This window comes from Pongo pygmaeus, chromosome 2 (assembly GCF_028885625.2).
Source record: "Pongo pygmaeus isolate AG05252 chromosome 2, NHGRI_mPonPyg2-v2.0_pri, whole genome shotgun sequence".
Classification (NCBI taxonomy): Eukaryota; Metazoa; Chordata; class Mammalia; order Primates; family Hominidae; genus Pongo; species Pongo pygmaeus.
This window is the reverse complement of record NC_085930.1, coordinates 161,727,641-161,753,836: the sequence shown is the minus strand read 5'-3', so window position 1 is coordinate 161,753,836 and position 26,196 is coordinate 161,727,641. Positions and strand designations below refer to the sequence as shown.

At 39.5% G+C, this 26,196-nt stretch overlaps 1 protein-coding gene across 1 annotated transcript; it reads right to left on the bottom strand.

Annotated features, from left to right (window-relative positions):
* Positions 1 to 16,853: 16,853 nt before the first annotated feature.
* Positions 16,854 to 22,992, bottom strand: P2RY1 (purinergic receptor P2Y1). Its single transcript, XM_054483121.2, has 2 exons — positions 21,351 to 22,992; positions 16,854 to 19,007 (listed from the first exon to the last, which is right to left on the bottom strand). Exon 1 carries the CDS (start codon positions 22,509 to 22,511, stop codon positions 21,390 to 21,392), a length of 1,122 nt encoding a protein of 373 aa, XP_054339096.1. The 5' UTR covers positions 22,512 to 22,992; the 3' UTR covers positions 16,854 to 19,007; positions 21,351 to 21,389.
* Positions 22,993 to 26,196: the final 3,204 nt, after the last annotated feature.

The window sequence follows — 26,196 nt, the reverse complement described above, 5'->3', positions numbered from 1 at the left end:
CACTACTTCCTTCTGGGTTGCTTAGACACCACATTTTCCCCTTCCCTTTTTTGTTTCTCTGGGCATTCGGTCCTGGTTTCCTCAGTTGAGTCTTTTCAGTTTTACTACAAACCTCCCGAGTTTCCCTGTAACTGCAGCTGATTCCACTGACCTCTTCAGGCAACCTCTACCCAACGGCATTTCTTAGGTTCCCATCCTCACATTCCGGTATTCACCATTAACGACCATTCATTGAGTGCTTAGTAAGTGCCAGGCAGTTTTACAAAGAGCTTTACACAAATGATCTCATTTATAGCCTCACAAGAACCCAATGAGATAGGTATGATCAATGCCATTTTTTTTTAATTTTTGGGGGGATGAGAAAACCAAGGCTCAGAAAGGTTAAGTATCTTACTCAATTTCTCATAGTTAATAACTGTTTGGATTTGAATTTAATTGGGCCTGAGTCTTAAACACTATAGAATTTGTTAAGCATTCATATGACAAGACTTACTCTGACCTTATGGTGTGACTGCTTGTTTCTGCTTCATTCATACACTTAGTTTCCATTTTGAACTACCCATCTGGTAACTGGGTTCCTCTGTATCTAAATTTCTGCATTGTAATCCAATTACTTCTCTTCCTGTTGGCTTGGCAATGAGAGATCAGGGAAAATCAGGCAGGAGAAGGACACAAAAAGTCTAGCCTTTCTTTGTACCTTCTAGGCATTTGATGTGCAGAGTCCTATCCCATAATGAAAGTCCAGGGTCTGGAGACCCAGTTATAAACTGACAGACAGCAGCTTGCAAAACAGCCCAGCAAAGTGGGCAGACTACCTACCTGCTGTAAGACTGACTGTTCAAGCTGGGGAGAGGTTGATGCTGGACTCATAAAAGGAACCAGTCCAATCTCAGCCAAAGTGTCACCACTGAGCTGTGACAGATATGGTGCCATGGATTGTGTCACAACACCCTCTTTTCTGACCTTCTTGAGCTTTCTCATGATCTAGTCTGATTGTGTCTCATGAGTCAGCTTTCTCCTTTGGTGTGCTGCCTTGGCCTTGGCCTTAGTCACCCTACTGGCTAGTTCCCTCTGTCTGGCTTCCTCTTGACCCATCACTCTGGGTTAGCTGCACCCTTGACTTTGCTTTTCCAGCTCCGCTCCTGACTGTCTATCCTCACAAGTACCATGAGTTAATTTGCTTGCACTTGTGAACATCCATATCACTGGGCCTTGTGCTTGCCCTGCCCTCCCTGCATCTTCCTTACCCGTGGACAACTGCTTTAGCCCTCAGCCTCCCTCAGACTATTCTCCACTCTGAGGTCCTAGAAAAACACAGGACTTCTTCACTAGCCCTTGAAATTGGTGTATTTGCGAAGATCTTACCTTTCACTCTTGACCTTTGAACAAATCTCCTTAGGGACTCATCACTTCTCATGCTTTTCTCATTCCTTCCTCATCACTTTCAAATATATCCTGTCTTGAGTGTCTCTCTTGCTCTGAGTCTTGCCACTTTACTCAAAAGGGATTCCTGGGCACATTTCTCTCTCACTACAGCTTCCGACCAAAGGAAAAAAAATCACAATATCAGCTCTGAATTCTCAATTGTACTTATTATTTTCTTTCTTTAAAATCAACTTTATTGAGGGTTAATGTAGATACAATAAAATGCAGTCATATTAAATATACAGTTTGATGAGCACTGACAAATGTAGATAGACACCTGTAACAGTCACTGCAGCCATAATACGAAATGTGTCCATCACCCCAGGAATTCCCTTATGCAGTTTTGCAGTCAGTCCATCATCTCCCCTGCCCCCACAGTTTATTAATCTATTCTCTTGATCTATTTTCTATCAGTATCTGTTAGTTTTTCTGTCTAGAATTTGTTTTATAATAATGATAATATACAATGTACTCATTTGTGTTTGGCTTCTTTTTCTAGCATAGATTCATCCATGCTGTGTGTGTCAGTAGATTGTTCCTTTTTGTTGCAAATAGCATTCCATTGTAAAGATCTATACAATTTGTTTTTTCACTCATCTGTTGATGGATATTTGAGTTATTTCCAGTTTTGGCTATTCTGATTCTCTTTTTAATATTTTAGTTTAACTTTTTAATAAAAACAAACTTTTAAAGGGTTTTTGAGACCATTGTAGATTCACATGCAATTGAAAGGAATAATACAGAGAGATATTATGTACCTTTTACACAGTTTCCCCTAAAGTTAACATCTTGCTAAACTGTAATAAAATATCACAAACAGGATACTGACATTGATAAAGTCAAGATACATTTCTCTCACCCCAAGAATCCCTCATACTGTCATTGTATCGTTACATCTACTTTCCACCTTCTCCCCCTCCTTTAATACCCAGAAACCACTAATCTGTTCTCCATATCTACAACTTTCTCATCTCAAGAATATTATATGAATAGAATATAGGTTGAGCATCCCAAATCTGAAAATACAAACTCTGAAATTCTCCCAAATCTGAACTTTTTGAGCACTAACATGATGTTCAATAAAAGATCGCATTAGAACATTTCAGATTTCAAATTTTTGGATTTGGGATGTTCAACCAGTAAGTAAATGCTACTATTTCAAAATGTGAAAAAATCTGAAATTGGAAACACTTTAGTTGCCAAACATTTCAGATAAAGAATACTCAACTTGTAATACAGTATGCATTCTTCTGAGATTTTTTTTTCCCATTCAGATTAATTCTCTGGAGATTCATCCGGGTCATTGGCTAGTATCAATAGTTCATTTATTTTAAGTGAAGTGGCTTATGCTTGTAATCCCAGCAATTTGGGAGATTGAGGCAGATGGATTACTTGAGTTCAGGGGTTTGTGACAGCCAGGGCAACATAGTGAGACCCCATCTCTAAAAAGTAAATTTAAAAAATTTATTTAAAAATTATGTATTAAAAATAAGTAAAATAGTTCATTTCTTTTTATTGTTGAATAGAATCCCATGATACAGTTGTACCACACTTTATTTAACCAATCACCCACTGAAAGATACCTGTGTTATTTCCAGTTTTTGGCTATTACAAATAAAGCTTATATAAACATTTTTGTACAGGTGTTTGTGTGAATATAGGTTTTCATTTCTCTGGAGTAAATGTCCAGAGACAATTTATAGGTCATATGGTGACTTCACATTTAGTTAAAAAAATTTTTCAGAGTGGCTGTACCATTTTACATGTCCATCATCAATGCATGAGTGATCTAGTTTCACCACATCCTCGCTAGTATTTGGTGTTGTCACTATTTTTTATTTCAGTCATTTTGATAGATGTGTAGTGCTATCTCATTGCGGTTTTAATTTGTAGGTAATGATAAATCTTATTTATTATGTTCATTTGCCATCTGTATATCTGTATGTCTTTTTCTTACTTTCTACTTGAGTTGTGTTCCTAACTATTGATTTTTGAGAGTTTTAGAAATATTCTGGATACCATTCCTTTGTCAGATAAGAGGTTTGCAAATATTTTCTTCCAAGCTGTAGTGTGTCTTTTTACCCTCTTAAACAAGATCTTTCATGGAGAAAACATATTAAGATTGGTGACATTCAATTTCTCATTTTTTTCTCTTTTTTTTGTATCATGCTTTTGGTGTCACCTAGAACTGTATCCTAGCCCTAGGCTCTGCAGATCTTGTGTGATTTTTCCAGAGTTTTATAGTTGTATATTTTACATTTAAGCCCACGCTTCATTTTCAGTTAATTTTTCTATAAGATATAAAATTTTAGATCAATGGTTTAGGGGTTTATTTTTGTTTTGTTTTGTTTTGTGTTTTTGGCAATAGATGACCAATTGCTTCAGCATCATTTATTATAAAAGGCTATCTTTCTCCCATTTAATTGCTTTTGTCTCTTTGTCAAAAATCAGTTGGGCATTTTTGTGTGTGTCTATTTCAGAGTTCTCTAACCTGCTCCATTTATTTGTTGATCCCTCTGTCGATACCACAGTCTTAATTACTATAGCTATATTGCTGTGTTGTCTTGATTCTTCTCACTTTATTCTTCTTTCTCAAAATTGTTGAGCTATTCTAGTTCTTTTGCCGTTCTGTATAAATTTTTAATTAATTGTGTTTGTATCTATAAAAAGCTTTCCTGGGATTTTGATAGACTGTATTAAACATGTGTATCAATTTGGAGGGTATTGACATCTTTACTTAATTGAGTCTTCCAATCCATTAACATAGTATGTCTCCATTTATTTAGCACTTTGATTTCTTTCATCAGTTTTGTGTAGTTTAAACATGTAAGTCCTGTACATGTTTTGATAAACTTACAACTAAGTATTTCATTTTTAAGCTAATGTAAATTGTACTGTATTTTAAATTTCAGCATCCATTTGTTCATGGTTAATATATAGAAATGTAATTGATATTTGTATGTTTATCTTGTATTCTGTGACCTTGCTGAACTCAATAGTTCCCAGACTTTTATTTTGAAGATTCCTTGGGAATTTCTACATGAGCAATCATGTCATCTACAAATAGAGAGACAGTTTTGTCACTTCCTTTCCAATATTTATGTTTTTTATTTGCTGTTCTTATCTTTACATTGGCCAGAACTTTCAGAATTATGTTGAATAAGAGTGGTAAGAGAGGACGTTTTTGCCTTGTTCCCAGTCTTAAAGGAAAATCATTTAGTCTTTCACCAATAAGTATAACTTAAGTTGTAAGTTTTTAATAGACGCTCTTTATCAAGTTGAGAAGGTTACCCTTTGTTCTTATTTTTTCTAAGTGTTTTTATCATGAATGCATATTGTATTTTCTCAAATGGTTTTACTGAATCAATAGTATAATCATGTGCTTTTCTTTTTTTAGACTGTTAATATCATCATTACATAAGTGGATTTTTGAACACTGAATCAGCCTGAGTCCCAGTAATAAACCCCATGTGGCCATGGTAACTCTTTTTATATATAGCTGAATTTTATTGGCTAATATTTTGTTAAGAGGTTTTGTGTTACACATATTTTATATAGTTTACTTTTTTCTTCGTTTTATACTCTTTGTATAGTTTTGGTATCAGAGTAATACTAGTTTTATATAATGAATTGGGAGTTGTTCTCTCCTCTTCTGTTTTTTGGAAGAAGTTATGTAGTACTGATGTGATTTTTTTCTTTAAACATTTAGTTGATTTCTTCAGTGAAACCTACTAGGTTTGGAGATTTATTTTTAAGGGATTTTTAAGTTACAAAATCACTTTTCTTAATAATTACAGGGCTATTCAAATTATTTCATATTAGATGAGTTGTATTAAGTTTATGTTTTCAGAGGAATTCATTTATAAAATTTTATTTCATAAGGAATTTCACCTCTTATGTACATAACTTATCAAATGTTTGTGTGTAAAGTTGTTTGTTGTATTCCTATATTGTCTATTTGATGTCAGGAGGGTCTATACTATATCACTTGCTTCATTCTTGATATTGTCATTGTCTTCAATTTTTCTTTTTCAGTCTTGACAGAAGTTTCTCAATTTTAGTGGTTTTTAAAAGAGCTATCTCTTTGTTTCATTGATTTTTTCTGTTGATTATGTGTTTTCATTTTTATTGATTGCTGCTTATACCTTTATTATTTTTTTCATTTTGATTGTTTTGGGTTTATTTTGCTATTTTTCTAAATTGTTGAGTGAGAGATTAAATTGTTGATTTGAGTCTTTTCCTCTTTTCTAATTAAGAATTTAGTTTTATAAATTCCCCTCTCAGCACTGGTTTAGCACTGCTTTTGCCACTGAATGTAGGATTCTGGGTTAGTGGTTTTACTATTCTTTCAGCACTTGAAAAATGTTGTGCCACTTCCCTCTGGCCTCCATGGCTTTTAATGACAAATAGACCATCTTTCAAATTGCTTTCCCCTATAGTTAAGGTGGTGTTTCTCTTTTGTTGCTTTACACATTTTTTTAATCTTTAGTTTTCAAAAGACGATTTTAATGAGTCTTGGTGTAGATTTCCTTGGGCTTCTCCTTTTTGATGTTCTCTTGGGTTTCTGAATCTACAGATTTATGTCTTTTGCCAAATTTGTGAAGTTTTTGGCCATTATTTCTTCAAGTACTTTTTTAGCCCTACCCTCTTTCTCTTCTTCTGGAACTCCAACAACACGCATGTTAGTTCTTTTGTTAGAATCCCACAGGTCCTTGAGGCTTTGTTCATTTCTTTTTCAAACTTGTTTTCATATTGGGTAGTTTCATTGTCCTACTTTCATGTTCACTGATTCTTTCCTTTGTCCTGACACTCTGCTGTTGAGTCCATCTACTGAGAAGTTAGACCTTTTTTTTTTTTTTTTTTGACGGAGTCTCGCTCTGTTGCCAGGCTGGAGTGCAGTGGCATGATCTTGGCCTACTGCAACTTCTGACTCCCTGGTTCAAGCGATTCTCTTGCCTCAGCCTCCCAAGTAGCTGGGATTACAGGCACATGCTACCATGCCCAGCTAATTTTTGTATTTTTAGTAGAGACGGGGTTTCATCATGTTGGCCAGGATGGTCTCAATCTCCTGACCTAGTGATATGCCTACCTCGGCCTCTTAAAGTGCTGGGATTACAGGCATGAGCCACCACGCCCAGCCAAGTTTGACTTTTGAAAAATTTTTGTTATTGTATTTTTCATTTCTAAAATTTCCATTTGTTTCCTCTTTATATATATGTATTTTTTACTGAAATTTTCTACTTCTTTGCTGAAACTGTTTTTCCATCTGCTTCAAGTGTGTTTGTAATAGTTCATTGAAATATTTTTATGATAGATGCATTAAAATCTTTGTCAGATAATTCTAACACCCATGTCATCTTGGTGTTGGCATCTGTTGTCTTTTTTTCACTTAGTTTGAAATCTTCCTGGTTTTTGGTATGATGCATGATTTTCTATTGAATCCTAAACATTTTGGATATTATGTTTTAAGAATCTGAGTCTTATTTAAACTCTGTTTTAGCCAACTTCCTTTGACACTGCTCTAGCAGAAAGAAAAGAGAGGGTTACACCTCAATACTCCTAGGTGGGAGCCATAGTTTAAGTTCTCTACTCAGCCTCTTTGACACCCACTAGGAGGGCTCCTCATTACTGGTGGTAGGGATGAAAGTTCCAGCTCCCTAGCAGGCCTCCACTGATTCCTCACTGGCTGAAATGGATTGGAGTGTCTTGTTACTATTCCCCCCAGGCCATCTACTGACATCACAGGAGTGGCCTCTTTCCTACCGAGGGACAGGAGAAGTAACGATTCTCTGCTCGCTTTCCACTGATGCTGAAGAGAAAGGTGGGGGTGGGAGGTTAGGCTTTCACAGCCCAACAGGCATTAAAATCCAAAGGTTTCTACTTGTCCTTTTCTGATACTACCCTGGCAGCTGTGTTAGGCACCTCATTATAGCCTGGTGAGGATGGAAATCTAGGATCTCTACTTGACCTCTGGGAACATGGGGTAACGTTTCTTTCTGAGTTGTTTGGCTGCAGTAGAGCAGTTATTGAAAAGTTTCCTGTTTGATATGCTGCTCCTTCCTGGTTCCTTTGGTTCAAAAGCAGGGTTTGTTGGGGCTTTTTCTGTCTGTGCCCATTGGCATGTTCAGGTTGCTGGTTTCTTCAGTTCCAAATCTGAGATTTATGAGGTAAAAAGAAAACTCAAGGAACTTACCATCACGTCATTCCTTAGTTCTTGAGATCCATAATTGATTTACTTCCTTCTTTCCATCAGCCAGATTCTTCCTGTGTTTATTTCATATAAAGCGTTGAGGGTTTTCAGTTGTACTTAGAAGCAGATATGGGGAAAAGTATATCAAATCCATCTTCCCAGAAGTAGAAGTTTATCTTTCACTCTTTTCTGACTTGTCTATAGGACATTTCCTTTTTGGAAATGGGCCCCATCATCTCTTCGAACTTAACTTGCCCATTTATGGAAATACAAAGAGGCCCATGCCTTGACCCTTACCTGAGTCACACCCTGGGCTATGGGGAGATAACAAGAATAATATGTTTGGGTACTCTGAGCCCTTTCTCCTACGTGTGATCCAGGGAGACAGAAAACCTCCAAAATAGAAATGACTGTGTGGGATATAAGGGGACATTCTAGGAGAACTCACAGGGTACCCCATGCCCATCTCATGCCCCAACAGTAAAATCCTGTTAGCCTAAGAGGGGCATAGAGTCCACCCAGCAGAAATGAAGGGATTTCTGTGAATAGTGACGGGGTGACTAAGCATAGAGACAGTCCACCTCACATGCTGCCAGCACTGAGAAATGACAATGTGGACCAGCTTCCCTCATTTCAACAACTTCACCCTGTTATGGACTCCAGTCACAACTTCAAGGAGAAGGGCAGGGGAATTGAATAAAGTGAAATTAAATTTCTGTTAGTTTAGCAAAAAAGAGGCTCAAAATAATTAAGTTGAGCTATAAAAAAATAGAGTGATATTTCTTACACAGGGGCCAGAGAGGCTCATACACTATTTTCATGCTTTTTAAATATTCTCCTGCTCCCCTTTCCAGCACCCTATTTCTTGAAGAGTCACTACAATTATTTTTGATTCTCCAGGTGGAACCTCAGTTATTCTTGAATTTTCCTTTCCTGCTCTCCATTGTGTGTAGACACCACTGCTAGTTATTCCTTCTTAAAAATATTTTATGTTTCTGCCTCTTACTTTACCACCACCATCATTCTTTGAATGTCATGCTTACACCATCAGCGTCTTAGCAGGTCTCCTTGTTCCCCTTGCCAGATCTCCAAACTGTTAATTCCCCTGACGTAAAACATTTCATGGCTTTTTATTGCCTACTGCAATGAATGCAAACCTCTCTGTTTATTCCTTTACAGTGTGGTGTTATTCTGCCTTGTTATACTTACTTTCTTTCATCCACTAAACCACAGTGAGCCTGCTTTCTCCTGTTCTTCCTCCCAAGTCCATCCTCATTCCACTAGATTTGCTCATTTTTTCCTTCTCTTTCCCGCTTCCCAAAAAACCAAACCTGGAGTTTCTTCCTTTCTTATCCTTAAATATTAAATCCTCTTCCACCTTTACATCTAAAGTAGTAACAATTTTCTCCATAAATATACCTCCTTAGTGTACCCTAGTTCAAGCAGCACTTAATTTGACACAAAACAATTCACAAATGGAGAAAGTAGAGAGTAAATCATATCAAGAAGAAGCTATGAACACGGCTTCTCTCTCTCTCTCTCTCTCACATACACACACACACACATATATACACACACTTCTTTTCATGGCCTTACCAAATAATTCATCTCTCCCTGTGGTTTTTCCAGCATATGGTTTCAAGGTGGTCGGCTTCTTATGTGGTTGCTCAGAGGTCCAAAAGACAATGTTTCAACCAACAAGGCTATATGGCCCTTGTTGTATGTGGCTATGATCTAGTATCAGAAGTCACAACACATCACTTCTGCCATATGCTCTTGGCCAAAACAGTCACAAGCCCTCTCAGATTCAACGGGATGGACTGTAGACCCTAACACTTAATGGGGAGAATGACAATGAATTTACAGCCATGTTTTAAAACTATTGCCAAAGCTCTAAATCACTACCTGAAGCCAACCTATTTCCCTATCCCTGACTCCATGTAAGGACAGACAATCTACCTGAATTATAGAAAAATGTATTGCCAAAATTCCTATTAAAATGTCAATTATTTCCACCCTGGGATCTTTCTAAAACTTGCCTCTTAAATTTCCATAACAGTATAACATCTTTGGTACAAATTTGCTTGTAAGCAAACTCTGATCTTTTCTTCTGCACTCAGTTCATTCAGCTCCCCTTCTACTTCTAAACTTATCTTTTGACCCTACATCTTACCCTTTCTTTGTATGCATTCTGGAGACACAATTCTTTCCAAAGGAAATTTCTGTAACCCCAACCTTTCCTTACAAAAATCTGCTGACAACTCCCCAGTAAATATTTCTCTCAGAACTTGAAACAAAGCTATCATTCAACCCAGCATCCCATTACTGGGTATCTACCCAAAGGAAAATCAGTCATTCTACCAAAAAGACACCTACACTCATATCTTCATCACGACACTATTCACAATAAAGATATGGAATCAATGTAGGTGCCCATCAATGGTAGATTGAATAAAGAAAGTGTGATACACATACACCATGGAATACTACACAGCCATAAAAGAGAACGAAATCATGCCCTTTGCAGTAACATGGATGCAGCTGGAGGCCATAATCCTAAGCAAATTAATGCAGGAACAGAAAACCAAATGCTGCATGTTCTCACTTGTATGCAGGAGCTAAACATTGAGCATGCATAGACATAAATATGAGAATAATAGATACTGTGAACTATGTATTTGTCAGTTTTCACACTGCTGATAAAGACATACCTGGGACTGGGTAAATTGTAAAGAAAAAGAGGTTTAAGGACTTAAAGTTCCACATGGCTGGGGAGGCATCACAACCATGGCAGAAGTCAAGGAGGAGCAAGTCATGTCTTACATGGATGACAGCAGGCAAAGAGAGAGTTTGTGTGGGGAACTCCCATTTTTAAAACCACCGGATCTCATGAGACATATTCACTATCAAAAGAACAGCATGGGAAAGACCCACACCCATGATTCCATTACCTCCCACAAGGTTCCTCCCACAACATGTGGGAATTCAGGATGAGATTTGGGTGGGGACACAGCCAAACCATATCATTCTGCCCCTGGCCCTTCCCAAACCTCATGTCCTCACATCTCAAAACATCATGCCTTCCCAACAGTCCCCCAAAGTCTTAACCCACTTCAGCATTAACTCAAATGTCCACAGTCCAAAGTCTCGTCCAAGACAAGACAAGTCCCTTCTGCCTATGAGCCTGTAAAATCAAAAGCAAGTTAGTTACTTCCTAGATACAATGGGGGTATAGGCATTGGGTAAATACAGCCATTCCAAATGGGAGAAATTGGCCAAAACAAAGGGGCTACAGGCCCCATACAAGTCTGAAATCCAGCAGGGCAGTTAAATCTAAAAGCTCCAAAATTCTCTCCTTTGACTCCATGTCCCACATCCAGGTCACACTGATGCAAAAGCAAAAGATGAATTCTCACAGTCTTGGGCAGCTCCGTCCCTGTGGCTTTGCAGGGTACAGCTTCCCTCCTGGCTGCTTTCGTGGGCTGGCGTTGAGTGTCTGCAGCTTTTCCAGGTGCACAGTGGAAGCTGTCAGTGGATCTACCATTCTGGGGTCTGGAGGACAGTGGCCCTCTTCTCACAGCTCCACTAGGTGGTGCCCCAGTAGGCACTCTGTGTGGGGGATCTGACCCCACATTTCCCTTCCACACTGCCCTAGGAGAGGTTTTCCATGACGGACCCACCCCTGCGGCAACCTTCTGCCTGGATATCCAGGTGTTTCCACACATCTTCTGATGTGTGGAACCCCAGTTGTTGACTTCTGTGCACTCACAGGCTAAACACCACATGGAAGCTGCCAAGGCTTGGGCCTTGCATCCTCTGAAGCCATGGCCCAAGCTTTACATTGGGCCCTTTCAGCCATGGCTGGAGTGGCTGGGACACAGGGTACCAAGTCCCTAGGTTGCACATGGCAGAGGGGCCCTGGGCCTGGCCCATGAAACCACTTTTTCCTCCTAGGCCTCTGAACCTGTGATGGCAGGGGCTGCTGTGAAGACCTCTGACATGCCCTGGAGACATTTTCCCCATTGTCTTGGGGATTAACATTTGGCTAATTGTTTCTTATGCAAATTGCTGCAGCTGGCTTGAATTTCTCCTCAGAAAATGGGATTTTCTTTTCTATTGCATTGTGAGGCTGCAAATTCTCCAAACTTCTATGCCCTGCTTCCCTTATAAAACTGAATGCCGTTAACAGCACAAAATAGCCTCTTGAATGCTTTGCTGCTTAGAAATTTCTTCTGCCAGATACCCTAAATCATCTCTCTCAAGTTCAAAATTCCACAGATCTCTAGAGCAGGGGTAAAATGCCACCAGTCTCTTTGCTAAAACTTAGCAAGAGTCACCTTTGCTCCAGTTCCCAACAAGTTTCTCATCTCCCTCTGAGACCCACCTCAACCTGGATTTCATTGTCCATATCATTATCAACATTTTGATCAAAGCCATTCAACAAGTCTCTAGGGAGTTTCAAACTTTCTCACATTTTCCTGTCTTCTTCTGAGTCCTCCAAACTGTTCCAACCTCTGCCTGTTACCCAGTTCTGAAGTCGCTTCCACATTTTCAGGTATCTTTTCAGCAACATCTCACCCTACTGGTACAAATTCACTGTATTAGTCTGTTTGCACACTACTGATAAAGACATACCAGAGACTGGGCAATTTACAAAAAAAAAGAGGTTTATTGGACTTACAGTACCATGTGGCTGGGGAGACCTCACAATCATGGCAGAAGGTGAGAGCCACAGCTCACATGGTGGCAGACAAGAGAGCTTGTACAGGAGAACTCCCATTTGTGAAACCATCAGATCTTGTGAGACTTATTCAATATCATGAGAACAACATAGGAAACACTCACCCCCATGATTCAATTACCTTTCACCAGGTCTCTCCCACAACATGTGGAAATTCAAGATGAGATTTGGGTGGGGATACAGCCAAACCATATCAGACTACTAGAGAGGAGGGGAAGGGAAGGGGGCGTGGGTTGAAAAACTACCTATTGGGTACCATGCTTACTACCTAGGTGAAGGGATCCATACCCCAAACCTCAGCATCACACAATGTTCCCATGTAACAAATCTGCACATGTATGCTCTGTATCTAAAATAAAAGTCAAAATTAAAATATATCCCCCTCACTCCTTCTTTCAATAGACACCATGTTTGCTATTTTGCTATTCTTGCACACCAGAAAACAAACAGGCATTCTTCCAACTCCCCACTGTTTCTTGACATTCTTCTTCCACTGCCATGTAAATCTTTTTTTGACACTAATGCCAACTAGTTCTTGCTAGCTTCCCCCTTACTCAGTGCTCTCATTCACCAAACTTCAAATTAATTTCCTCTACAAAACCAGTCTTTCTGCCACTCCGTGATCCAAACAATGTCTCAGCCTCACAATTACAGCTCTCCTCTACGCTGATGGCCTTTGTCACCACTTAACTTCAATACCCACAGCTACCCCTTTCCTCGACTACTCCTTCTCCTTTTGACATCATCATATACACCAATTTTCAAGCAGAGCTTTTTTGCTTTGAGCAATTCCTCTTCATCCCTTTTTCCATTTCTAATCTCTCTGCCTCTAGCGACTAACCTATAATCCTCCTCTTACTAAAACACTTCTTCAGTGATCAGTAACAATTACTATTGTTATTAAATATACCCTCTAAAACACCAATGCTTTCTAATGTATAAATCCAGCAGACTCTTTTTTGTCCTTTTTGTAACAGGTGACACAGAATTACCTCTTCCTAAATTCTCTTCTGAGACTGATTTCCTCAGTCTCAGTCCTGGATCATCGATGACAATCCCATCCTGTCTGTCCATCGCATCCTTGTTGGTGGTGTTGCTTATAGCTCACTGCTCCCTCCTCCTTTGCTGTCCCTTTTTTCTTCTCTGTCTACATGGACTCCCCAGATAATTGCTTCTATTTCCTTGGTTAATAGCTATTGTTTGCCTGCGGATGATTTTCAAACTTTAATCTCTTGCTACAACTCTGCCCTGAATGCTGGAATGCCATTTGCAATGACTTACTGCATTTTTTCAATTGGATATCTTTTAAGTATCTCTCTCTCTACCCTAGCACACATTGTAGCCCTCTCTACCACCATACTCCTTCCATACTCTCAGGTGGGAGATATTATTAAAACATCATTTGCATGCAAAGAAGAATGGTAGTGACTAGTTTTAAAAGAAAGTAAACAAAATGTGGAAATTTTAATCCATGTGCTGCTAAACTGTTCCAGGCAGGCAGAGTATAGGGTAGATGCTTATTATCAAGTTCAGGATAGATGCTTATTATCAAGGCCAGTATCTCCTGGAATAGGCAATTCTTTCAGCTGCTCTATCTTACTGGAATTTCTCTTCAAGAATATCACCTTTTTATTCTAATTGTAAGTTCTGATCCATAATATATCCTCCTTGAACAAACAGATGTGTTATTGGGACTGAGATATAGTCATTGTATACTCATAAATTGGCAATCTAGTTGGTAAATGATTCTCTTGTCAGTTTGCTTGGTGTGAGTCAGTCCTCTGGAGTTGGTGAACTCTAGGTGAACTGCTAAGATCAAGTTTCTGAATCTGCAAAAGTGAAGATCAGACTCTGGACTGCAGTAACTGAAAATAAACCATGAACTAGAGAGGTAAGGCCCAGATGAAGAGGTCAGAAGACCTTCTTGTAATATATTTTTAATTATACATACTTTGTCTTCTGTGTCTTTGTCCCATAGAGTGCATATCACAGTGCAAAGCATCAAAAAGTTGAATACTTGCCTGTTATTCGGACCTCAGACATTCAGTGGAGTATCCAAAAGAACAATATTAAATGCACTCAATCTCTCAATCCCACAAAGCCTCCATGGTGTGGAAGAAGACAATAGAAATTATAGAACAACAATAAGAATAACAATAAGATAGCTAATGGAGTGGCAAAATCCTTAGCAGCCTCAAGAATGGCATACTTTGTATGCTTTGCCTATTCTTCCAATATCCTATGAACTGCATCGTATAATGCCTACTTTATGGTTGAGGAACACACAACAAACAGGGTTTAAATAACTTGCCCAGGGTACACAAGTAGTAAGTGGCAGAGGTGGGCTCAAAGCTAAGGTTTTTTTGACTGCAAAGCTGATGCTGTCAAACAGTGAAGGTTTGCTGTTTTGCTGTTAACTCTTCAAACCAGAGGAAACAGTACGAAGGTTAAGCTGTCAAAGTTTACATAAAGCTGGGGTTCAATTATATTAACTACAAATAGTCATTCTTAGATGTAGGCTAAAAGGATGCTTTAATTTCTTTGGGACTTCAGAAAGGGATATTCAGAAGAAAATAACGTTAAAAGAAAAAAAGAACAAGTGCAAGTAACATAATTAACTATCTTTGCATTTATGTTAAAATAGTTTTGAAAAACAACCTCTTATCCTCTATTCCTTTAACTCTATGCCACTTTTTTACTGAGTAGCAGTGAATTTTCAAACTTTTCTGATGATGTCAACAATAGAAAAAGAAATATCCATGGTGACCCACGCCACAAATACAGGTAAATGTATGTATATGCATTGTGTTGTGTTAGTCTGTGTGTGTCTGAAACTAAAACCACAATTATTTACTGAGTTATGGACTCTGTTCTATTTCATTTTGTTAGAGTGTCAATCATAACCCATCATATTTATTTCATGACACTTTCATGAGTCAAGACCTACAGTTTGAAAAGTCTTGGGATACGAGAGGAATGTTTTAGAAGTGAGAACGCCACATTCTTTACTAGCTCCACTTTTGAATGTGAATATTTTAGTCTCACCTATAAACCAAGGTGATGGATTTGGATCATTTCCAAGGTCTCTATCTTTTTTAGTCTGTCTTCTTCATGAATTTTCCAACTTCGCACAGTTGTGATTTCTCCCTATCAGGTAATCAGGAAAGGCAGTGCATTTTTTTCCCCTCTTTGAAGTACCAACAGCCTCCACTTGCCTCCCATCCCCTGTCCCCTACCCACTTCCATTCCCAAAGAGTTGCAGTTCTGTCAGCTGCTCAGCCCAGGGGCCTGACTCCATCCACAGCTGCTGTTAGAACTGTCAGTCCCAGCAGCCATGCTGACTGGGGATGTCAGTCCCCAGGGTCCAGCCCAAGGCAATATAACCTTGCAGGATTAACCAAGTAAGCACAGTGTTAACATTAACATGGATTTCTAGTGACATCTGCTTTGTCTGTAATGCCCCATCCTATCAGACTTCTAAGCCATAATAGATCTACTTTGAATTTAGGACAAGCTTTTTGTATTTGATCTGACCACATTTTGGGGAAAAATTCTAAAATCTCCTAAAGAAAGAAAATAAACTTTTCAGATCATTAAAATAGGAGAGGGAATCAAAATGGATATTAACTTGTAGACAGAAAAGGGTCTCTGACTTTAATCCCTTAGTTATTTCAAAAATCAAAAGGTGCTCAAAGCTTTAGGGTAAATTCTTAAGTCAGAAAGATAATTCTCTCTTATATAATTTCTATGTATGTACTAAGACACATACACACACACATACATACATATATGCCCACAGAAAACTCTACTCAAGCTGATGTTAATAAATGAGGATTCCCAAAAGGCAAAGTCTGCATAGTACATCTAATTAAGGAGTTAATACTGACTGACACACGTCTTAAAGGCTGCAAGAAATCTGTATTTTCTACCCACAGGTTTCCCTTATAGAGAACCTATCTCAGCACACAACCAGAAAATCCAACACAGGACCATTGTGCACTTACCTTCTCAACTGAGGTAAAAAAAGGTAATGCTTTAAGCATGCTCCCATTTCCTTGCACACTGTTTTCACTGCAGCACAGATACATTTTTTAACAAACCTGGAAAAAGCAGGTGATGTATGCTAATAAATAGAATCCACAAAGAATTATTAGCATGGTTACCCTGATTAAAAATTAGATGAGAAAAAATTACAGCCAACATTTTAAACACAGAACACTAGTATGAGAAGCATACATTAAGGTAGCATGAAGTATTTTACAATAAAAAATTAGCTCACATTCCTATTGGCAATTAAATATCAAATATTGATAATTTTACCTATCTTGCACCAGGAGTCTACCTTTAACACTGTAGTTTTTAGAGCCCAGTCTTCACCTTAAGAAACAACTGAATTAGTTCAATGTGTTTTACAGTACTTCTCAGTCTGTACATTATTTGTTAAAGTTTGGCAAAATTTGTGAGTATTAACACTGTAATAACATAGAAGCCATCAAACCATGTTTCATAGTTTTATTGAGTCTTTTTCAGTTTTAATTGTCCATGATAAGTACAGTTCTAGTGATCACAATTATGAAGCTCTGCTGGTACTAAAAATAGCAGATACAAAGTTGGCTGCCATGCCTTACACACACTAAGACACACACTAAGACACACACACACACACACACACACACACACAAGGTTTCGCATACTCTTACATGCAAACAGTACTATGCTATTATAGGAAATATACTTTCCTTTTATTAAAAATACAATTACACACAATTAGTCTGGGTTTTGTTAAGCTACCACTGATTTAGATAAACCTGAGAAAGCTCAAAATATCAAGTAACACTGTTTCCATACTGCTCATTCAATGGCACTATCACTCAAAAAGAAATCTAGTTCAATCATCTATATTAAAATCACAGATAATACAAAAATAAACATTTTTTGCAATAGCACTAAAACATACTATAATTCAAATTCACAAATTTTGATATGTAACATATATTCGCCTTCATATTAATTTGTGATTATGTGTATAATACAATGTACAACAGAATAAAAAAACTGTAACAGAATTCAGCAGCCAAATAATATACAATTATCACTATAAAACTTGGAATTTAAGTTATCAACTGAACAAAATAAAACAGATTAAAATCAATAGCAGTGTTGAACTTGCTGGTAGTGTGTTACTTTAAAATTCCATCTCAAAGCAATTAAGATTATGCTATCTCACCTTAAGAAGAAGCAACACAAAAAATTAAGTAGAACTAAGCAGCAGTAACTGATTATACTGGCTGCCTTTTTCTCTCCCCATCTCCTTAAAGATTTTCCTTACATTGTAATGTTGTTTATATAATGCCCATCCCACTTGACTGCTAAAACATGACAGATCAACTTTAAATGTAAGAGAAGACTTTTGCATTTGGAAAGGGAAGCTTTGACCATATTTAGTGACAATACTCTAAACCTCCTGAAAAGACAACAAAAACTTTTATTTAATATATGAAATGTAGACAATACAGACCCCATTTGGCTATTTTATATTCACTACTGATCTTATGATAGTCTGACACCAAATTGTGTCTATATAGAAAAAAACTTAAATAAAAAGGCAAACATGCAAAAGCACTACTAGGGAAAATTAAGCACTTGTATCATGAAACATTTTCATATTTAAGACCAAAAAATGTGAAGACTTAAATATTCCAAGATACCGATATTTGAAAAGCACTGTAATATACAACTCTTATTTATGTATGCATCATATATTTTGTAAAATACACCAGTTTGACACATTAATATTATACATTGTAATAAATATAATTTACATTAGTATGTTGGATCTCTCATGAAAGTTTTTCAGTCTGTACAACTGAAGGACTGTGAGCTTCTTCAATAAATACTATTACAATAGCTACAACTTGACCAGCAAAGTTTAAGCTTCAATAGATACTAACTAGTATTGCATCTTTAAACATTGTCACTAGCCAAATTCCAGCTGCTATAAGCACTGACATCTACAGTATCCAAAGACAGTTTAGTGTCTTGTCTGAGTAGATTGAGACAATTTACAGGTGACAGGTCCACATCATAATCTGTGAAACTTACAAGATTTTTTTAGCCAAGGAGTGGAATGAAGTCCTGGAAAATACAGTAGCAGATTTCACAGGCTCCTGGCTGTTTAGTTTTCATGCTTTACCATATCCCCCAAGGCCCCAACAATGGATGTCATCCAACTTTTAAATCCATGTGTGTTCTTGAAAGGGTCAACAGTCACATAGCTGGCTGAGCGGCAACATCATGGTTTTAACTCTGAATTGTGACTTGCATGCTATATTTCTTCTTAGTTTGTCTTTTTGTCATTTCAATGTAAACACAAATTGATGTTCAAAGAGTCAAAGATGCTGATTTGTAAGCAATAAAACACCTTGAATTTGCCATTAAAATATTTTTGTGGTGTGAAATTTTGTTAGGTAATAAGTTCTATAATGTTAGCAGTTTTTTTATCCAAATGCCAACACATTTCTGCCCTTACTATTAACATACTTCAATCATCATATGACCTGATCAGTTTTTCAGCCAATAGAGGTCACTGCTTCATTCTGACCCTCTGTGCGTTTTCACCATTGGCACATCTTCCCAGAGGCTTCTTTTGGCCTGGAAGGAGTTGGCAAGATCATTCTTGTTACTATGTGGCATGCATTCACATGTCATCAATGTCCATGTGATGTATGAAGCTAAAGAAGAAATACTTTGGAAAAAACATGCCAAGTAGTAAACAAGCATTTCTAGTCACTTTTCACCTCCTCACTGGATCCACACTCACAAAATTCTCTGGACGCTGAAACAATGTACTTAACACATACTCTAAATTAAGCTGAGCATCCTGAGCCCTAAAAGAAAGAAAACTAAATAGTGAAGAAATATTATAAAAATGTGTATCATTAGGCTACAAGTTCAAGTCTGGTACAAGTCCTGTAATTTCCATCTTGGTCAGTTTAATGATATTGATCTTGTTTAACAAGGTCAATAAAGTAATGACATATTTTAGATTTTGTCTTGTAGGAATCTAAAACGGATGTTATTTGAGCCTGATGAAGTGATAACTTTGCTAACCCTCTCTTTCCTCAAAATGAGGAGGTGTAGTAGGTTTCTTCTCGATTTGGTTTCTATAATCCTATGCATTAAAACTGAACATGTAAAAAGAATCACTGCTTAGGAAGGTTAAATACAGCTTTTCTTCACTGATCTTAGTGGCCAGAGATTGGGTAAAGTGAAGCTACTTTGAAGGTCTCACAAATCCTCAATCTACATAGGCACTGCAAGAACTGAAATCAAGACCTGAATTTCCTGTCATTATGTTCCACAGGGCACTAAGGTTCTTTCTTGCCTTAACATACCCATGTTGCTCTACTTGTAAAGTGCTTTCAAACAAGCCATGCCACCATCAGTTGCAAACTCTGATGTTGACTTTATGAGGGATAGCTTCTAAAACTAAAAATTCCTTTGACACTGGATTTATTTGTTTGGGATTGTCAATTGCATTATCTCACCTTACTATTCTCATTATATAGAATTTGACCATTTCAAGGACTAGACATACAGCAATTCAATATTCATTAAAAATTATTAACACTGTTGAAGCATTTTACAAATTTTTCATGAACACTTGGCAGAGAACAAATATAATAGAAAACACTTACGAATAGTCTTCTAACTATTAGTAGTTTGATTAGTACTTTACTTTTCAGTGCTATGGTATCTAGGTACTTTAATTCTCTGTATTTCCCTCTCCATATATGTTTTTTCTGTAAATATTGAGATGTAAGGTTTATCCAAAGATTATAGCTTCCCATTCTATCAATGCAACCTATACAAATTCTATTTCTTCTTTTCATGTCGCATTTTGTGTTTTCAAACACTTGGAGGAAGCAAGAGTCTTCTCCACCATGATTTTAATTCAAACTGAAGCCCTCATTCTAAAATGTCTTCTGCCCACCCCAGTTGCTTCATACATTTGAGAGTATACTTGGAGGCTATGCCTTGTGGATGACTGTCAACCTCTCCTTCTCTGAAGTACTGTCCTCCTGTCCAATATCCTTCAACTTACTAACAGTTATTTGACTTTCCTCAAACTTTGGTCTGTAATTTATTTGCGATTCTTAAAATTGTTTTTACAGATGTGAGTGAACACTTGTCCTGGAACACAAACAAAGTTCTAAGGCATGGCACAGCAGTGGGGCAAGTAAATGCTCTTTATCACAAGATGTCTAAGAGAGCTCATGGTGTTTACAAGGAAAATACATGCACTTTAATTATTTTGAATGCATTTTACCAGTACGATAATATATGCAGGATTTCCCCATCAAACATTTAGCACCCAATATGTAATGAGACCTTTTCCAGAAATAACTGGAAAACAATCACTTTTCAGGCTTTTAAAGTGTTTTACTTGTCTATTCAATGCCCTAAAGAAACTCAGTCAACTATCATCTATGCTTATAAGACACTGAAAAAAACACCCCGCTCAGAGATCCACTGATCTGATGCCGGATGAACTGATGAGTTTAGTGTTTTGTTATACCATGCTAGATATTTCTGAGAATGTAGATTTTTGTTTTATTCCTACTGTGGATTTTAAAAAACAATAAAGGCTAGATAAACCACAAACTCAAGTTGAAGGGGGCTAGTTTTCTTAGAGAAATTACTAATATCAAAAACAGCCCCAGTACTCATGTGCACACACACTTTAAACAGAAAAGCTTGCAAATTTTAAAGGCAAAAGAGAAAGTAAATGTTTAACTAGGTAGTATTGTTTTATTATACATACTTCTAGTCAGAAGGAAGAGAGACTTTGAAAGCAAACCCAAACTAGCTAAGTGTGGATGTGGGCATTTCTACTTCTATTATTTTTTTAACTCACTATTTTCTTGGTTTGATTTTTTTCTAAACTAGAAAGTTAAAGAGGGGAAAAGCACTTGATTCTGTTAAGCATCCTACCATATTACAACAGAGAGGTGTTTGGAGATTCTTGTGCCTTCACAGGCTTGTATCTCCATTCTGCTTGAACTCAGGTAAAATATTGAGGGTCATGTCTTCACTCTTGGATTGCAAATTTGCCTCACTTCTTCTAGAAGCTTTCCTTGTGGCTCGGGAGAGTCTCCTTCTGAAAGTATCTCCCGCCAAGAAATAGAGAATGGGGTCCACACAACTGTTGAGACTTGCTAGACCTCTTGTCACCTGATACGTGGCATAAACCCTGTCATTGAAAGCACACATTGCTGGGGTCTGAAAATCAAGCCGGGCCCTCAAGTTCATCGTTTTCATCACATGGAAAGGGATGTAAGACACAGCAAAAACAGTCAGTACAATGATCACCAGGTAAATCGATTTTCTCCTCAGAGGAGAGTTGTCCAGATCTTTGTAAATCAAAGCTCTCACAATTAATCCGTAACAGCCCAGAATCAGCACCAAGGGGACACAGAACATGGCCACGGTCGTGCACATGCTGTAGATAAAATAACTTCGCAGGTACTCGTCTGAGGTGGTGTCATAACAGGTGATGGTTTTGTTTTTGCGGACCCCGGTACCTGAGTAGAAGAGGATGGGGGAGATCGCCACCACCACAATGAGCCACACCAGCACGCTGATATAGATCGCGTTCTTCTTTTTGAGCCGGCCCAGGGACTTGAGGGGGTACACCACACCGCTGTACCGGTGGGCACTGATGCATGTCAGAAACAAGATGCTGCCATAGAGGTTCACATGAAAGATGAACCTCTGCAGTTTACACATGGCATCCCCGAAGATCCAGTCTGTTTTATTGAAGTAGTAGAAGATCAGGGCTGGCAGAGTCAGCACGTACAAGAAGTCGGCCAGAGCCAAGTTGAACATGTACACGGAGATGCCGCTCCAGGGCTTCATGTGGAAGACGAACATCCAGATGGCCACGCTGTTGCCCAGGAAGCCGATGATGAATACCAAGATGTAGACAGCCGGCAGATAGTAAAACTGGAAGCCCGTCTTGGTCAAGGCGCATTTGAACGACGCGGAGACGGCGGCAGTGGAGGCGACCGTGCTGTTCCCCCAGGACGAACCCGGACCGGCCAGGAAGGCAGCGTCCGTCCCGTTGGGGACAGCCGGCCACAGCACCTCGGTCATTCTCTCCTCCTCGACTTAGGCGGCGGCTCCGAGGGGTAGGAGGCGGCGAGAGGGCAGCGGCGGCCAGGGGCGCAGCAAGCATCGGAAAAGCCAGCGAGCGGAAGGGAGCGGGCGAGCTGGATCCCCGCGGGAGGGGGCGCGCAGGGGCTCGCCCACGCCGGCTCTGGCCCCGCGTTCGCCGCGGGCCATGAAATCCGCCCCGGGCCACCACCGAACTGGGCTATCGGGCAGGCCAGCAACTTCTCCGTCCGCTGGCAACGCCGAGCTTACACAACAGGGCGCGCAGGGAACCGCCGCGGATAACTTTCCGACTGCGCTTTCCCGAGGGGCCGCGGGTCCGCGCTGCAGAGCGCGCCAGAGGCGCAGGCAGGTCAAGCGAAACTCGCTCTGCGGGGCTCTAGCATGGGGAGGGTGCTCCCCAGCCTCCTTGGCTCAAAGATCAATTTCATTGGGGGCATCTTCCTCCTCCCTACCTTAGAAACGTGCAGCTCAGCTTCGGGGCGTCTAACCGCTTCCTCTGCCCACCCTGAGCTCAGCTCCTGGCGGCCATCGGAGCGCGCGTGGCCGCAGACTCGTGCGCTTCTGGAGCGCGTCCCGTTCGGCGTCCGCGCAGTTCAGTAGCCCCTTCCCCAGGCCCGGCTCTGTCCGGAGTGCCGGGGTTAGGCGGGAGAGCTGAGCTCCCGTGAGGGTGGGCGGAGTTTGGGCACCAGGGCGAGTCCGCACTCCGCGGGGAGGCGAGGGGCGTGCCTCCGCCGAGCTCGCCCAGCTGCCAGCCCGCGTCCTCTAGGGCGCAGTGGGAAGCAGGAGGCGTCTTCTGTGGAGCAGGTCTCCGCCGAGGCCGAGTGTGTTCAGCCTCTGCCGGCACGCTGCTACCGGAGTCGGCGGCGAGGGCGAGGGGTGCGCTCCAAGGTGGTTGCTGGCAGGCGATTGGCCCGCGAGCGCTCCTTCCCTCTTCCGCCAGCTATCTCGGCAAAGTGAAGTTGCTGACACACAGGAAACCCTTCCGACCGCTTAGAGCCTTCTGCCTACAACCCCAGAGCCGACCAGTCCGTGGCAGAAGCCTCTAGGGCCCTCGAGAACCACGCCAGGTGTTTTCAAGCTCCAAGCAGCCAGGAGTCCCTAGCTGGGAACTCCTGGCATTGCAGAGCACCTAGCTTTGCCGGGACCGGATTTCTGGCACATGCAGGAGCCTGCTCTTCCAAGAGGGCGCGAGCCTCCAAAGGAATGAGGGTTGGGAGAGGGATGGAGAAGTCTGTTTCGCCCTTCTTTATCTTTTTTTTTTTTAATTCTAGTATTGTTTTTTCTTAATTACCCAAATGCTAATAAACCCACGTCATTAGTAACATCAACGTGAGAATTTCCAAAATAGTCTTGTAAAAATATTACTAATCCATATTGCACATTGCTTCAGCACAAATTTGTCGTCATAGATGCTTAACACCTATCAGACAAAACAAGCTCCCCAAATCCTCCTGTTCAGTACATTTAAAGATCAGAAGCTACAATGAAACAAAAAATTCGAAATTTATCCCTTTGAAAGTAATTTGAATACCAAATGCAATACATTTATATTGATATACATAAAAGACAGTTATAATTCCAAAGTGACTAAGGTATGGCTTTGGTAGGGGGTGGCGGGGGGAGGGGGGTATTTCCAATTCTATTTCTTTAAGTTAAAGTGATTAGTTACAATTACCTCTAGTATCTTAAAAATACAGACTTGGGACTTCCTTAATTACTACATTTACTGACAAACTCGTTTTCTTGCCCTGAATGTAAATTTTAAACAATGCACTTCAAAAATGTATTTGAGCAAGTGTAATTGGAAACTAAATGAAATATTAGCTGTTCAGGAACATATATAAATGGACCCGCACAGGAATGGAATCTAGCACTTCTTGACAGGTTACTAATTAATGTATTTTTACATGACACATTAACAAAAACTTTTCTCTTAGAGGAAAAAAAATCCAAAAAGAAAATATCTGTAAAATATTTACCATCAAGATTTCTTTCTGGTCCCAGATGCTACATGATAGTGTTCCCTTAAAAAATAAAGGAAAACCACGAGCTCCTGGCTTTGATACCACAAAGGAAAATACCTCCCACAAGATCCAGATGGTTCTTTAGAGGAACACATATAGGAAGGAGCATATCTTAGCACATGGTATGAATACACTGGGTTTTGAATTGTAGTCAATTGACCAGCATAAAAATTAATAATAAAACTAGAGTAAATCAAGTAAAGAATGTGAATGAGGTTGTCTTGAAAAGTCTTACTTTTTGTGTTTCCTTCCAATCTCCTAATTATATGAGTCTATGATTCTGAGCCTTAACATGAAACATTTGTGTATTGTTTGATTAGTATGGTACCAGGTAGGATGATCATCTATTAAGAGAGAAAAGGAAGCAAAGAAAACCATTAAGAGTTCCAGGGGTACTCAATAGGTCTTAAGTCCTCACTCCCTTGCATTTTTTATTTGCAACCTAGGCAATATGTAACTTCACTCAGAAGTCTGTTGCAAATGCATTAACTCATAATGTGAGTGTTTTGAAATGTACACTTAGTCCAGATACCATTACGTACTTTCAGAAAACTGACACCTTACTAGGAATTGGGGGATAGTTGTTTTAAGTGCACCACAGACTTTTTAAAAAATGATGTTAAAAAATAAATTTTGGGCCAGGAGCAGTAGCTCACGCCTATAATCCCAGCACTTTAGGAGGCCGAGGTGGGCAGATCACAAGGTCCAGAGATGGAGACCATCCTGGCTAACACGGTGAAACCCCGTGTCTACTAAAAATACAAAAAATTAGCCAGGCGTGGTGGCGGGCGCCTGTAGTCCCCGCTACTCGGGAGGCTGAGGCAGGAGAATGGCGTGAACCCGGGAGGCGGAGCTTGCAGTGAGCCGAGATCGCGCCACGGCACTCCAGCCTGGGCGACAGAGTTAGACTCTGTCTCAAAAAAATAAATAAATAAATAAATAAATTTTGTAAGCATTGCTTTTGCATTCAACTATTTAACTACACACACTTATGTTTCAGTTATGCTTTAATTCAAAATTTTGCCTTGTGGGAATAAGTTACATATATTCAGTAATTACTGTAACTTTCTATTTGTAAAACATTCAACTATTATTAACGAAGAAAAAAATCTAAGACTCAGTCATTATTCATATTTGAACACCAATTATAGATGGCTTAAAGATATGCTAAAAAATTCTTACATACTTGAGTGACATGCCTAAACATTCCATGTTAATTTTTTTTTTTTGAGACAGAGTCTCGCTCTGTCGCCCAGGCTGAAGTGCAGTGGCGTAATCTCAGCTCACTGCAAGCTCCGCCTTCCGGGTTCATGCCATTCTCCTGCCTCAGCCTCCCCAGCAGCTGGGATACAGGCACCCGCCACCACGCCCGACTAATTTTTTTGTATTTTCAGTAGAGACGGGATTTCACCGTGTTAGCCAGGATGGTCTCGATCTCCTAACCTCATGATCCTCCCGCCTCAGCCTCCCAAAGTCCTGGGATTACAGGCGTGCGTGAGCCACCGCGCCTGGCCTGCCATTACTTTTAATGGCAGTCTTGGACTCATAAACAAAAAGGCTGCCCTTCTTATGCCCTTATATTTAAGTAACAGTGTAAGAACCTGACTTCAAGAGATTTACAATTTAGTTGGAAATGCAAA

Coding starts and splice junctions, on each gene's coding strand:
- P2RY1 (XM_054483121.2), bottom strand. CDS start 22,511: ATGACCGAGGTGCTGTGGCCGGCTGTCCCCAACGGGACGGACGCTGCC.